At 32.7% G+C, this 12,025-nt stretch overlaps 2 protein-coding genes and 1 long non-coding RNA gene across 4 annotated transcripts; 2 read left to right on the forward strand and 1 right to left on the reverse strand.

Annotated features, from left to right (window-relative positions):
• Window positions 1–286: 286 nt before the first annotated feature.
• Window positions 287–1,109, forward strand: LOC108832543 (protein SGT1 homolog B-like). Its single transcript, XM_018606020.2, has 4 exons — window positions 287–452; window positions 531–626; window positions 704–808; window positions 903–1,109. The coding sequence occupies exons 2-4, from the start codon at window positions 564–566 to the stop codon at window positions 1,008–1,010; spliced, it is 276 nt and encodes a 91-aa protein (XP_018461522.2). The 5' UTR covers window positions 287–452; window positions 531–563; the 3' UTR covers window positions 1,011–1,109.
• Window positions 1,110–1,216: 107 nt separating this feature from the next.
• LOC130503400 (uncharacterized) lies at window positions 1,217–2,389 on the reverse strand. Its single transcript, XR_008940803.1, has 2 exons — window positions 2,307–2,389; window positions 1,217–1,426 (listed from the first exon to the last, which is right to left on the reverse strand). It is a non-coding gene; the product is annotated as an uncharacterized LOC130503400 (long non-coding RNA).
• Window positions 2,390–5,921: 3,532 nt separating this feature from the next.
• On the forward strand, window positions 5,922–11,334 carry LOC108829860 (probable respiratory burst oxidase homolog protein I). Of its 2 annotated transcripts, XM_056992089.1 has the most exons (14): window positions 5,922–6,553; window positions 6,622–6,787; window positions 6,867–6,915; window positions 7,385–7,504; window positions 8,181–8,588; window positions 8,662–9,048; window positions 9,147–9,242; window positions 9,315–9,430; window positions 9,703–9,870; window positions 9,957–10,116; window positions 10,190–10,399; window positions 10,613–10,741; window positions 10,827–10,905; window positions 10,990–11,334. In XM_056992089.1, the coding sequence occupies exons 1-14, from the start codon at window positions 5,956–5,958 to the stop codon at window positions 11,097–11,099; spliced, it is 2,796 nt and encodes a 931-aa protein (XP_056848069.1). In that variant the 5' UTR covers window positions 5,922–5,955; the 3' UTR covers window positions 11,100–11,334. The 2 variants fall into 2 exon arrangements, with proteins under 2 accessions (XP_056848069.1, XP_056848062.1); XM_056992082.1 differs by having other exon boundaries at window positions 10,613–10,905.
• The last annotated feature ends 691 nt before the right edge of the window (window positions 11,335–12,025 follow it).

The following is a 12,025-nucleotide window of genomic DNA, read 5'->3' on the forward strand; positions in this document are numbered from 1 at the left end:
AAGTTGAGATTTGTCTCGCAAAAGCAGAGATCATCACTTGGGCCTCCCTTGAATATAGCAAAGGGCAAGCTCTTCTGCCTAAACCCAATGTTGCATCAGGTTCCTTTTACCTTGCAACCTTTTTATTTCCACACTGATGTTTATTTTTTCTATTCGAAACCACAATTGTACTTCCTTAAATAACTGACCTCTGGAAGCATCGTAGCCTATTGGTTAAGGTTTAAAGACTTCTACACCCAGGTCTGGGGTTCGAACCCCAGATTATGCAATTTCTTGCAGATAAATACAGGTTTCAAGTCCCGGAGAGAGCGGTTTATTAAACAATTATGCAGATTACGGAAGAAATGCTTATAAGAGATCTACAACATGATGCAAGTTAACCTAGTTAGGCGTACCCATCTTCCAAGCCTGGAAAAGACTGGGACAAGTTGGAAGCTGAAGTGAAGAAGCAGGTTCCTCTTTTAGACCCAGAAGCTTTGCATCACGTTATTTTATTATATTATTTCTGCTCATTGCTTTCGAATGTGCAGGAGAAGGATGAGAAGCTAGATGGAGATGCAGCAATGTACCCATCTTCCAAGCCTGGAAAAGACTGGGACAAGTTGGAAGCTGAAGTGAAGAAGCAGGTTCCTCTTTAGACCCAGAAGCTTTGCATCACTTTATTTTATTATATTATTTCTGCTCATTGCTTTTGAATGTGCAGGAGAAGGATGAGGAGCTAGATGGAGATGCAGCAATGAACAACTTTTTCAGCGATATATACCAGAGTGCTGATGAGGACATGAGGCGAGCCATGAACAAATCATTTCTGAGCTAATCAGTCTCTCTCTTTTGGTTTAACAACTTATCTTTGTTCTTTTGACTGACTATATATCTAACTCGGGGGTTTTTGGGTTTGACAGGCAGAGTCTAATGGGACAGTGCTGTCTACAAACTGGAAAGAGGTTGGGACTAAAAAAGTGGAGAGCACTCCCCCAGATGGTATGGAGCTCAAGAAGTGGGAATATTGATCTTCTTAAAATCCTCTTTTCTGGCTTTGTCAAAAATTCGGACAAATATTTGAACTTCAAAGTTTCTTTTGGTTTTTGCTATAATTTGTCTCTTCGTTCTTGTGTTGTGGTCTGATTCTATTAGAAAAGCTCGCAAGGTTGTCATTTACTTTTTTTTTTTTTTCTGTCAACAGATTTTCATGACATTCTTGCATTGTGATCTTAAGTTAGATGTATAAACCCAATTTTCGTTTGAAAAATGTTGTCACCATTACAAAATATCTAACACAACAAAACCTTGCTTCAATAAAACAAATCAATCTAGCAAAAACAACCTGCCTTGCCTCGATCACCTAGTTGACCTTATATTGAACCCATTGGCTTCAGTCTTCTCTCGATTCCCCCCTCATATGAAGGTCTTAACCACCTCTTCCTCCCTGCAAAAGAAGTTAACATATTAACCTGGTATCTATCTATACATGAAAACCGATAAAACCATGTGCTAATATGATGGGAATAAATCACTATGATGATGATGATATCATGTTTTGGGATGCAAATTTTTTTTCAAGGATAAAAACTAATAGCACGAAGTTGAGATTGCTTGCAGTAAGTTAAATATTGTAAAGGGTTGAGATGTATTATCATCAACAATATCCTACTCTCTGAAAAAGAGCAATTTTAATATTTTTCCTTGTTACACAAAAAAATATCATTTTAGAATTGGAATACAATTTTCAGTTTAATATTAATTTCAAATGTATTGATTTTATAGATAATCTTATTTAACTCAAATAATGTGGTTGAATAAATTTAATTAATAAAACCTTAAATTCATATCAATCATTCTCTTAATATATGTGAAAAATATCAAATTGACATTTTTTTTGCAAAACAGATGGAGTAAAAACCCAATTTGTAAGGGGTTATATTTTTTAACGTAATGTTCACTTTTCTTTTTTGATCAATGTAATGTTCACTATCAAAAACTCTTTCTATTAGATAGAACTATTCAAATAACAAGTTCAGATCAACCTTCTTTGATTTTTGGATAACATAATGAACAAAATCCAAAAAAGTAATTAAAACCCAGATTTATAAAAGGTTATAGTTTATAAAAAAAACTCAATGTCCACAAAAACAAGTGTAAATCAAATTTCTTTGTTTTTATAGAAAAAAAAACCAAAATTGTTTGAAACAAAAAACTACAACATATTAGCATTTGTTGTTATAGAAAAAAAATCCAAAATTGTTTGAAACAAAAAACATACAACATATTAGCAACGTACAAGTTGTGAATCATGCAGAGGCACATACATTTAGAGATTTTTAGGTTTTGAATCTTGATTTTCCTTAAATAGATGTGATTACTATTGTCACCGAATACGTGAGAGAGAGAAGATGAGTGCTCTAGTCGCTGGCTGTTTGAGAAAGAAGATGATTGCTCTATCGTACGAGATCTAGGTTATGGTTATTTTTAGTTATTTACAATTATTGACTTTATTATATTTGTAAAGCTAAACGTGAAAAGTAGCACCGAAAATAAGGTAAAACTAGATGGTTGTCCTCGAAATCGCGGATATAAATATTGTATGAAATATATATTATGTATACAATATCATAAATTTTGAATAATAATTAGAAATATTATCAAATAATTTGAAAATTAGTCGTAAAGTTCCCATAAATTTGATGTAAAACATAAATTATGAATATCTAGTAATAACAAACCTTTGTCGAATTATATATGTAATTATGACATTAAATTCTCCAACACATATTATGCATCTTCTTTGGCCTATTCTTATTTTTCTCGTTATCATTCTTTTCTTTTATTAATTGTTTTTAATGTTTTCCTAATTTTTTACATATTTTTTTGCCAAATATTTAGTTTTCTCTCTAAATAGTAACACAACATACAACCAATGATGCAAAAAAAATCTTATAATTCTTTGCAATTATAGCATTACCTTATTCACTATATTATTTGACTTAAATGCAAAACATTTTTTAAACATATATGGACATTATAAGATATTAATAATTATTATAGATACAGCTATATTTTATATGAATATGAACTCATTATATCGATTTCTATAAATTGCTTTCTTTTCATTATTTTTAGTATATAAATATAAAAAGAATTGATCAAACATTATGACATTTCAATGAATTTGAAAATTATCTAAGATTAATTATTATATGTAATATCATTTAGGTTATTTGGAAAGTCATAATAATAAGTTTTACAATTAATTTTTATGTATGATCTAATTAAAATCATTAAAAAAATTGTTCATTATATTATATAGTTTATAAATATAAAAATAATTATTAAAATGTTACTATTCTTTATATAATTTCAATAGTTAGTTATCATAAATCGTTATTTGTAATATAATTTAGATTATTTGGCAAGTGACATTAATTTTTTCTAGATTTATTTTTTATTTAAAATATATAAAAAAAAAATTATCCACCAACAAATTATAACAATTTTCTTAAGATTTCAAAAATGATCAAAATGTAAACCAAAATACTTAAGTGACTTCTCATTTCATATATAGGAGAATTTATTTTTTATAAATGTTTTATAAACTCATATAAATCATTTAAAATTAAGAAAATAATTTTGTAAGCTATGATAGATAATTTTATAAATGTATTAAACTTTTTATAAATGACTTATAAGATATATGGACATTATAAAATTAATTATCATAATTCTTTACTTAAGAATATAGTGGTTTATCTAAGAATATGAAATCAATATATCGATTTATATAAATTGTGTTCTACTAATTATTTAGTATATAAATATAAAAAGAATTAATCAAAAATTATTAAACTTTCTATAATTCTGACAATTAGTTACAATAAATTATTATTTGTAATATTATTTAGACTATCTGTTAAGTGATATTAATTAGTTCTAAAATTACCTTTTATACATCTCATTAAAATAATAAAATATTGAATATGCCTCAACTAGTCAAAATATAACATTTTTTTCAAAACTCTCTCTATGATACCAAAACTAAAGTTACTTAAGTGACTTCTCATTTAATATACATTGAAACCTCTATAAATTAATAATGTTGGGACTACACCAAAAATATTTTTTTAAAATTAATTTATAGAAATATTAATTTATCGAGATACTAATTGAACCAAAAACTCAATTTGAGACTATGAAATTATATTAGTTTATGGAAATTTTTAGTGTATATTAATTTATCGAATATTAATTTACAGAGGTTCTATTGTATACGATGATTGAATATTTGTCAACAAATCAAATTATAACAATGTTTTTTCAAAACTCTTTTTATGACTGACACCTAAGAAAAAGTCAATTAAGTGATTTTTCATTTAACATATAGGAGTTTTACATCTTATTAAAATAATTAAATATTGAATATCTCTCAACCAATCAAATTATAACAATTTTTTTTCAAAACTCTCTCTATGATTGTCACCTAAAAAACCACTTAATTGACTTCTCATTTAATATATAGGAGGATCATAATTCTCTTTTTATTTACGTAAGATCTTTCAAGGAAAATATTATTTTATCTAATTGTGTCATATTTATATTATTCTAACTCAAGATTTCTTAAATTTATTAAATTATCTAGTTTATTAATTTATCGAGTATTAATCATGAGTTTCTAGTATAAACATAACCTAAATTAATGAACCCATTTTTTTCTAAGAATTAGTCAATTTCTACTTTCTAGTTTTATATTCAGAGACCAAACTGATGTCTATCTGAACTCATCTGAATGAAATTATTGTTGGTTCGTAAAATGGATCCTAAACTCGACTACCCAAACTGTCTGACATCCAAAATAACTGAATCAAATGTCTAGATTATACATGTTTAGGATTTATAGTTTAGTGTTTAGAGCTTAGAGTGTAAGATTTAATGTTTAGGGTTTAGATGACAACTTTAACATCTGCATTGTTAATTTTTCAGCTATTTTAATTTTAGTGCAAGTTTTGTTCCAAAATAACCGCATCAAATGTATATGTCTGGGTTATATGTGGGGTGTAGGTATGTGCATTCGAGTCTTCAGATCGGATCTTTTCGGATCCGGATTCTTCGGGTCTTATATAGAGTTTGTTGGTTCGGGTTTGGTTTAGGACTATCGGGTACAGGTCCGGGTCGGTTCAGCTCTTGGTAGTTGAACTCAATGGGGTAATTAGAATTTGTCGGTTTGGATTCGATTCGAATCCGAATCAGGTTTGGTTTGGGTCTTGCTTGGTCCGGCTCAAAAATACCCAAAACGCACAAAAATACCTGCAAATATTTTAATAATTGAAAATATCTAAAATTCTACCAAAAATCTGACACGAAAATATGAAAAATACCCGAGCTTTTACCTGATTATCCGAATTACATTTTTGAAAATCTAAAGTTTTTTACCCGAAAACTAAATTAGAAACTTAGAAAATACCCATAACACCAAAAATTTACTAAAATACTCTTATATACTTAATATATAGTAGAAATTTCGGATATCTATTGGTCTTGCGTTCAGGTTGGATCATACAAGATTTGTGGGTCTTCCATAACAAAACCCAATATGGTTAAGAAATCGGTTCAGTTCCTATCCCACCAAATCAGGATTTTTGGATCGGTTTCGAGTCTTTATGAGTTTATGTCCAGATAAAATGCCCAGGCATAGTATGGTGGATGATGAGAATTTACAGTGATAGGTCCTTGTTTTTATTTTGTTCAAACTATCCTAAAGTTTTTATTATGTTCAAACTGCCCTCATAAAAAAACTATTCCAAACCTATTTAGCTGTTTTTTTCAAGGCAGCTTGTTTCTATATTGATACACATCTCCTTTGGTAATTAGTTTCTTTCACCGCATCTTTTAAAAATTCAAAAAAAAAATAAGTTGTACAGTATTTAGTCGCATCTCTCCCTCCCTCTCCTCTCCAACAGATTTGAAATGTCAATCTCATTCTCCTCCCGGACTCGCTTGGGTTCCGATTTAGCCTCCCCCGGCGAATCCACCCAAACCTTTCAATCTTTTCCGGCGACGACTTACTCACCACCCTCCCCCGAGGAGCTCCTAGAACTCACCATTGATGTCCCAAGCGGCGTGATTATAAACATCGACTCCGTTTCCACCACCGATCCAGAGATCACCTCTTGCTCTGCTTCCGGCTCTGGCTCAATGTCTGCCAACCTAGACTTCTGGAGCGCCGCGTCAAGTCATCGGATCATCCAGGACACGCAGTTCTCGAGTGTTTTGAAAGATAAGCTTCAGAAAGTATCACGCAAAGGTCGCGGTGGCTATTCGTCTCGGTCGGCGCCGGAGACGGTGGTTCCGCACGGAGGCGAAACTATCGATCCTGTTGTCTTGCGTCGTTCCTTAACACATAGATTCAGCCGGAATGGGTCGTGCACGCAGAGAGCTATTCACGGTCTGAGATTCATCAGCAGCAAAGAGAATGGAATCGCTGGGTGGAGAGAAGTTAGAGAAAAGTTCGCTAACTTGTCCAAAGACGGTTATCTTTGTCGGAGCGATTTCGCTCATTGCATAGGTTCGAGTTTGAGTTTGGTTTCTTGTTTTGTCTGATTATAATCTGATTCTTCTGTGTTGAAAAAAAAGGGATGGAAAATGAAAACTCAAAGGAGTTCGCGGAGGAGTTGTTCGACGCACTGTGTAGGAGAAGAAGAATAATTGTCGATAAGATCAATCTTCAAGAACTATACGAGTTTTGGTACCAAATTACAGACGAAAGCTTCGATTCTCGCCTGCAAATCTTCTTCAACATGTAAATTTTTTATTATCAATTATTAGATCACATGAGTTCAGTTTCTTGATTTCATTTGTCATGTTTTTGATACTTGCAGGGTCAACAAAAATGGAGATGGTAGAATCACAGAGAACGAAGTAAAAGAGGTGACTTATGTTTTCTTTCGTTTGGTTTTAGGATGTGACTTATGTTTCATATTCTAATCAGCATCGAGTCGTTGACTATGTGAACCATCCAAGCGTAAGCAAAAGCTTTTTACAGTCTTAAAATTTATAATTTAGTGAATCTTACATGTGTGCCATTATCTCTCCTTCAGTTGATTATTTCTATTAGTAAAGGATCATGTTGTTGATATTTTATAGCTATCAATGTTAGTATTGTCCATGTATCTCTTCTAACCAATGCAAGTCTAGAAAATGTAAGTTGCAAATCTTTTATACACTATATTTGATTGACCTTGTAACAGCTTTCTTAATTTAAAAGAAGAGTTCGTAACTACTAACTCAATTATCAATTTTTTATAACCACTAAGTTTATGTTGAATCTTTCAAATAGAAGATTCTAATAGGCATTAACATTTTTGTATGATTTTCCTTGATTTTGACAACTTTATAGATAATTATATTAAGTGCATCGGCAAATAATCTATCAAGGTTGAGAGAACGAGCAGAAGAATATGCAGCACTGATCATGGAAGAACTGTCCCCTGATGGGCTCCACTCTCGGTACATAGAGGTGATTTCATCACTTTAATCTCCCATATTATAAAAGGTCATATAACACAAAACATGCTTAAAGACCACATAGCTATTGATGTTAGTGTGCAGAGCAATCCCTGTCACTGAAAGAGAGAGAGAGTAGAAGGGTTCTTAGTTTAGTTTGACCTTAGTAATTGATGATGCTGAGCTCTTACCTTTCTAGTTTTCTGATAATGACATTTGACTGAGTCAAGAGACAATTTGACTGAGCTCTTACCCCGGTCTCTTAGCCGGGGTTTTTAACTCCTGATTTGATAATTTTTTATTTTTTTACACTTTTCGGCTAAGAAACCGCTCTTTTATCGCTTATTTAAGAAACGTTTCTTAGTTTTTCTTTTTAAAATCTAAGAAAAACTAAGAATCGTCTCTTAACCGAAATTAAGAACCTCAGTTGAGAGACCGGAGTTAATCATGGTCGTCTTAGCTATGCAAGTTTGTGTTCGTATGGAAATAATATAATAGAAATTTGATGTAGGTCCAATATTAGAGCTTATGACTGACTCTCAAAAACAATCTATACTACTACAGTGGCATTTAAGTGTATTAGGGGCTCACATAATTTTAGAGGAACAGTAAAAAAAATTGTTTGAGAGACTGCCTACTTGTTTGAATTTTCTAATAATGAGTTCGGTTATTCATTTGAAATGATGCAGTTAAAGGATCTAGAGATGCTACTATTACACCAGGACACACCTCATAGTTACAGCCAACCATACAGCCAAACGAGCCGGGGCTTAAGTCAACACCTAAGGGATATGAGATGGGGAATAATTAGGAGCTTGCTATACTCTTTACAAGACAATTTGAAGAGAATTTGGGTTTTGACAATATGGTTAATGATCATGGTCGTGTTGTTTATGTGGAAATGCATTCAGTACAAACGCAAAGACGCTTTCCATGTAATGGGCTACTGTCTTGTCGTGGCGAAAGGCGCAGCTGAAACATTGAAATTCAACATGGCTCTTATCCTTCTACCCGTTTGCAGAATCACCATCACCTATCTCAGATCTACCGCTTTGTCCCACTCAGTGCCTTTCGATGACAGTCTCAACTTTCACAAGGTATCACTACATTTTGTCTTAATAGAGACTACATACGCTTTAATTTATTCCTACTTTTTTTGGTTATTGGCAGACTGTCTCTGTAGCAATCATCATTGGAATGCTTATCCATGCATCTAGTCACCTGGCATGTGACTTCCCGAGGATTATAACAGCTACAGATGTTGATTACAAAAGATACTTGGTTCATTACTTTGGTGTGACCAGACCAACATACTTTGACTTGGTTAAAGGTTCAGTGGGAATCACTGGATTTATAATGGTTATATTTATGTTAATTGCATACACATTAGCTAGTCGAAGACTCAGACGGAACCTAACTAAGTTACCAAAGCCATTTGATAAGCTAACTGGATTTAATGCTTTCTGGTATTCACATCACTTGCTTCTAGCTGTTTACGTCTTGTTGATCATTCACGGTGTTTCCCTCTTTCTCGAGCAGAGATGGTACCACAAGACGGTACATTCCGTAACTAATTATCTCATTTGACCTTTACATCTCTCTTTTATAATTAATAGGCAGTGAACATGTATAATAACAGATGCTGCCTCCTGCAGATATGGATGTATCTTGCTGGTCCGGTTTTACTCTATGGTGGTGAAAGGATGCTGAGATTCTTTCGTTCCAGGCTTTACACTGTTGAAATCTGCAAGGTATAAGCCTCGTTCACATTTACATTTTGAACATAATCACATGAAAAGCCAATTCAAGTGATTTGGTTTCAGGTTGTAATTTACCCGGGAAACGTTATTGTGCTACACATGTCTAAGCCTACATCATTTGAGTACAAGAGTGGACAATATGTGTTTGTTCAGTGTCCTGCAGTATCAAAATTTGAGTGGTTAGTTTTTTTTTATTTCGTGAGGTTACACAAGCCTAATAGTTTTTCTTGCAAGCTAAGATTTTTATTTTTGATAAATCATGATTATCCCTAATATTATTGATGCTAGGGATGTGTGAATAACCGTCATAGAACTCGAATTATAATCCAAAGATATCTAGCTCTCACTGAGAGTCCAATTAAATATTGCAATCTAAGATATATACATGCTATGTTACTTGACACCATAAAGATTAACTTTAAAGGTTTTTGGTCCTAAAACACATCTCCAGGCATCCATTTTCTATTACTTCTTCCCCTGGAGATGATTATCTCAGCATTCACATTCGTCAGCTCGGTGATTGGACAGAAGGGATTAAAAAGGCGTTCTCAGTGATATGTCAAAGTCCTGAAGCTGGAAAAAGCGGACTTCTCAGAGCAGACGGACCAAACAAAGCAAGGTGCAATAAAAAAAGTTTTGAATTTCCACATATTGTTAACTTCATCGTCACTCAAGTAATATCTGATACTCTCTCTTGTAAATTAGTTTGCCAGAGCTGTTGATAGAAGGACCTTATGGCTCTCCAGCGCAAGACCATTGGAAGTATGATGTGTTATTACTCGTTGGCCTTGGAATTGGTGCAACACCTTTCATTAGCATCTTGAGAGATTTACTCAACAAGATTGTTAAACAACATGAACAAGCTGTGAGTATAAAATATTAAAACAACTTCTTTCTTGAGAATTACCAGGATATTAAGTTATGTTATATGTTTTTAGGAAGGCCTCTCAGGTAGCTGTAGTAACAGCAATGTCTCGTCGGATCACAGTTTCAGTTGCTTAAACTCAGAAGCTGGGAACAGGATTCCCCAAAATCGAAGCGGAACGTTGAATACCAAGAACGCTTACTTTTACTGGGTAACACGTGAACAAGGCTCGTTCGATTGGTTTAGAGAAATCATGAACGAAATTGCTGATTCTGATATAAAGGTAATACAATATTCATTTGAGATCTCAGTTGGGTGTTTGTGTTTGGGTTTGTATTCCCGTTTTGCGTTTGCGTTTGCATTTACGTTTATGCATGTTTCATCTATAGGCGCAAAAAAAAAAATCTATAGGCTCAAAAGTTTTAAAGCTTTTTTTTTGTAATTTTTTTCAAGTTTGAAGTATTAACATGTTTGTTTTGAAACACAAATACAAAAGCGTGTTATTGAGATGCACAACTACTTGACGAGTGTGTACGACGATGGAGATGCTCGAACTACTCTTCTCACCATGATCCAAACGCTAAACCACGCCAAAAATGGCGTTGACATATTTTCTGGAACCAAGGCAGTTAGCTTTATACATCACTTTTATTCTTATATTTACATAATAAAACACTTTGGCTTCTTACCTGCGACTTTGATTATTGTAGGTACGAACACATTTTGGGAGGCCAAGATGGAAGAAAGTTTTATCAAAGATTAGCACTAAACATAAGAATGCAAGAATCGGTAAAAATAAAAGCCAGTTATAATCGATCATGATCTGTATGTCCTTGTCTGAAGAAAGTTTTTTTATTTTATTTGGTAAAACAGGAGTGTTCTATTGTGGAGGACCGAGTTTAGGGAAGGAACTCTCCACATTGTGCCATGAATTTAACCAAACGGGATGTTCCAGGTTCGAATTCCACAAAGAACAATTTTAAAAGGTTAAAATGATATGGCTCCTCTACGAATATGGTTTTTGAATTATCCGAATCGATTATATTTGGGTATACATGTAAATTTAATATTCAAGACTCTTTTTGTTTTCTTTTTTGTCAACATGTTCATGACTATATCTTCGCTTCGTTTTTCGCTTTTCTTTATGTGTATCACAAACAACTAACTAGGTAATAATCCGTACCTTACACGGAATGAGATTATTGATTTTGTTATCTTTTTAATAGGCATGAATATTTAAGTATCCGTCGGTTCTTCCGGATATCGGGTTTCTCGGGTTTAAAAGTTAAGTCACATTCGGGTATTATAAAATTCCGAGTCGGATTCGAGTCGAGTCCTCTCGGATTCGAATAAGTTCGGTTTTGATGTAAAAGAACCTTAAAATAACCGAATAACTAATATATCTGAAACTGGTTCATACTCAAAATAACCATATTACCCGATTTGGTTCGGTATTTTGTATCCAAACTATCTAAATGTACCAAAAAATAACTAAAATTACTCATTAGACACGGTTTTTAAGTATTTCTATACAAACTATCATATTTTATCTGAAAATACACAAAAATAATTAATATATTTGATTTAAAATTTTAATTTTAATTTTAATTTTTAAAACAATTATACATATAATTATAAATAATATTTTTAAATATATATTTACATTTCGAAAATCTTCGGATACTCATTCGGTTTTCGGTTCGGATCGGATTGAGTACCAGTTCTTCGGATACATAAGTTTAGGAACCATTCGGTTATTTACCCCGTGTCTGATCGAGTTCAGGACCCTGATTTTTGTTTCGGTTTCGGGTCGGTTCTTCAGTTCCGGATATTTTGCCCATCCCTACTTTTTAAGATAAAAAGACATTATATATGTTTAATCTGGATATTCGTTCGGTTTTATGTTATT

Source organism: Raphanus sativus, chromosome 2 (assembly GCF_000801105.2).
Source record: "Raphanus sativus cultivar WK10039 chromosome 2, ASM80110v3, whole genome shotgun sequence".
NCBI classification, from domain to species: domain Eukaryota; kingdom Viridiplantae; phylum Streptophyta; class Magnoliopsida; order Brassicales; family Brassicaceae; genus Raphanus; species Raphanus sativus.

What these genes read in the sequence shown, in the direction of transcription:
- LOC108829860 (XM_056992089.1), top strand. Translation starts at nt 5,956, where the DNA reads ATGTCAATCTCATTCTCCTCCCGGACTCGCTTGGGTTCCGATTTAGCC. An exon ending in CGATTTCGCTCATTGCATAG is followed by an intron (nt 6,554 to 6,621) that starts GTTCGAGTTTGA and finishes TTGAAAAAAAAG; the next exon opens with GGATGGAAAATGAAAACTCA. An exon ending in AGAGATGGTACCACAAGACG is followed by an intron (nt 9,049 to 9,146) that starts GTACATTCCGTA and finishes TGCCTCCTGCAG; the next exon opens with ATATGGATGTATCTTGCTGG.
- LOC108832543 (XM_018606020.2), top strand. Translation starts at nt 564, where the DNA reads ATGTACCCATCTTCCAAGCCTGGAAAAGACTGGGACAAGTTGGAAGCT. An exon ending in AAGCTGAAGTGAAGAAGCAG is followed by an intron (nt 627 to 703) that starts GTTCCTCTTTAG and finishes TTGAATGTGCAG; the next exon opens with GAGAAGGATGAGGAGCTAGA. An exon ending in GAGCCATGAACAAATCATTT is followed by an intron (nt 809 to 902) that starts CTGAGCTAATCA and finishes TGGGTTTGACAG; the next exon opens with GCAGAGTCTAATGGGACAGT.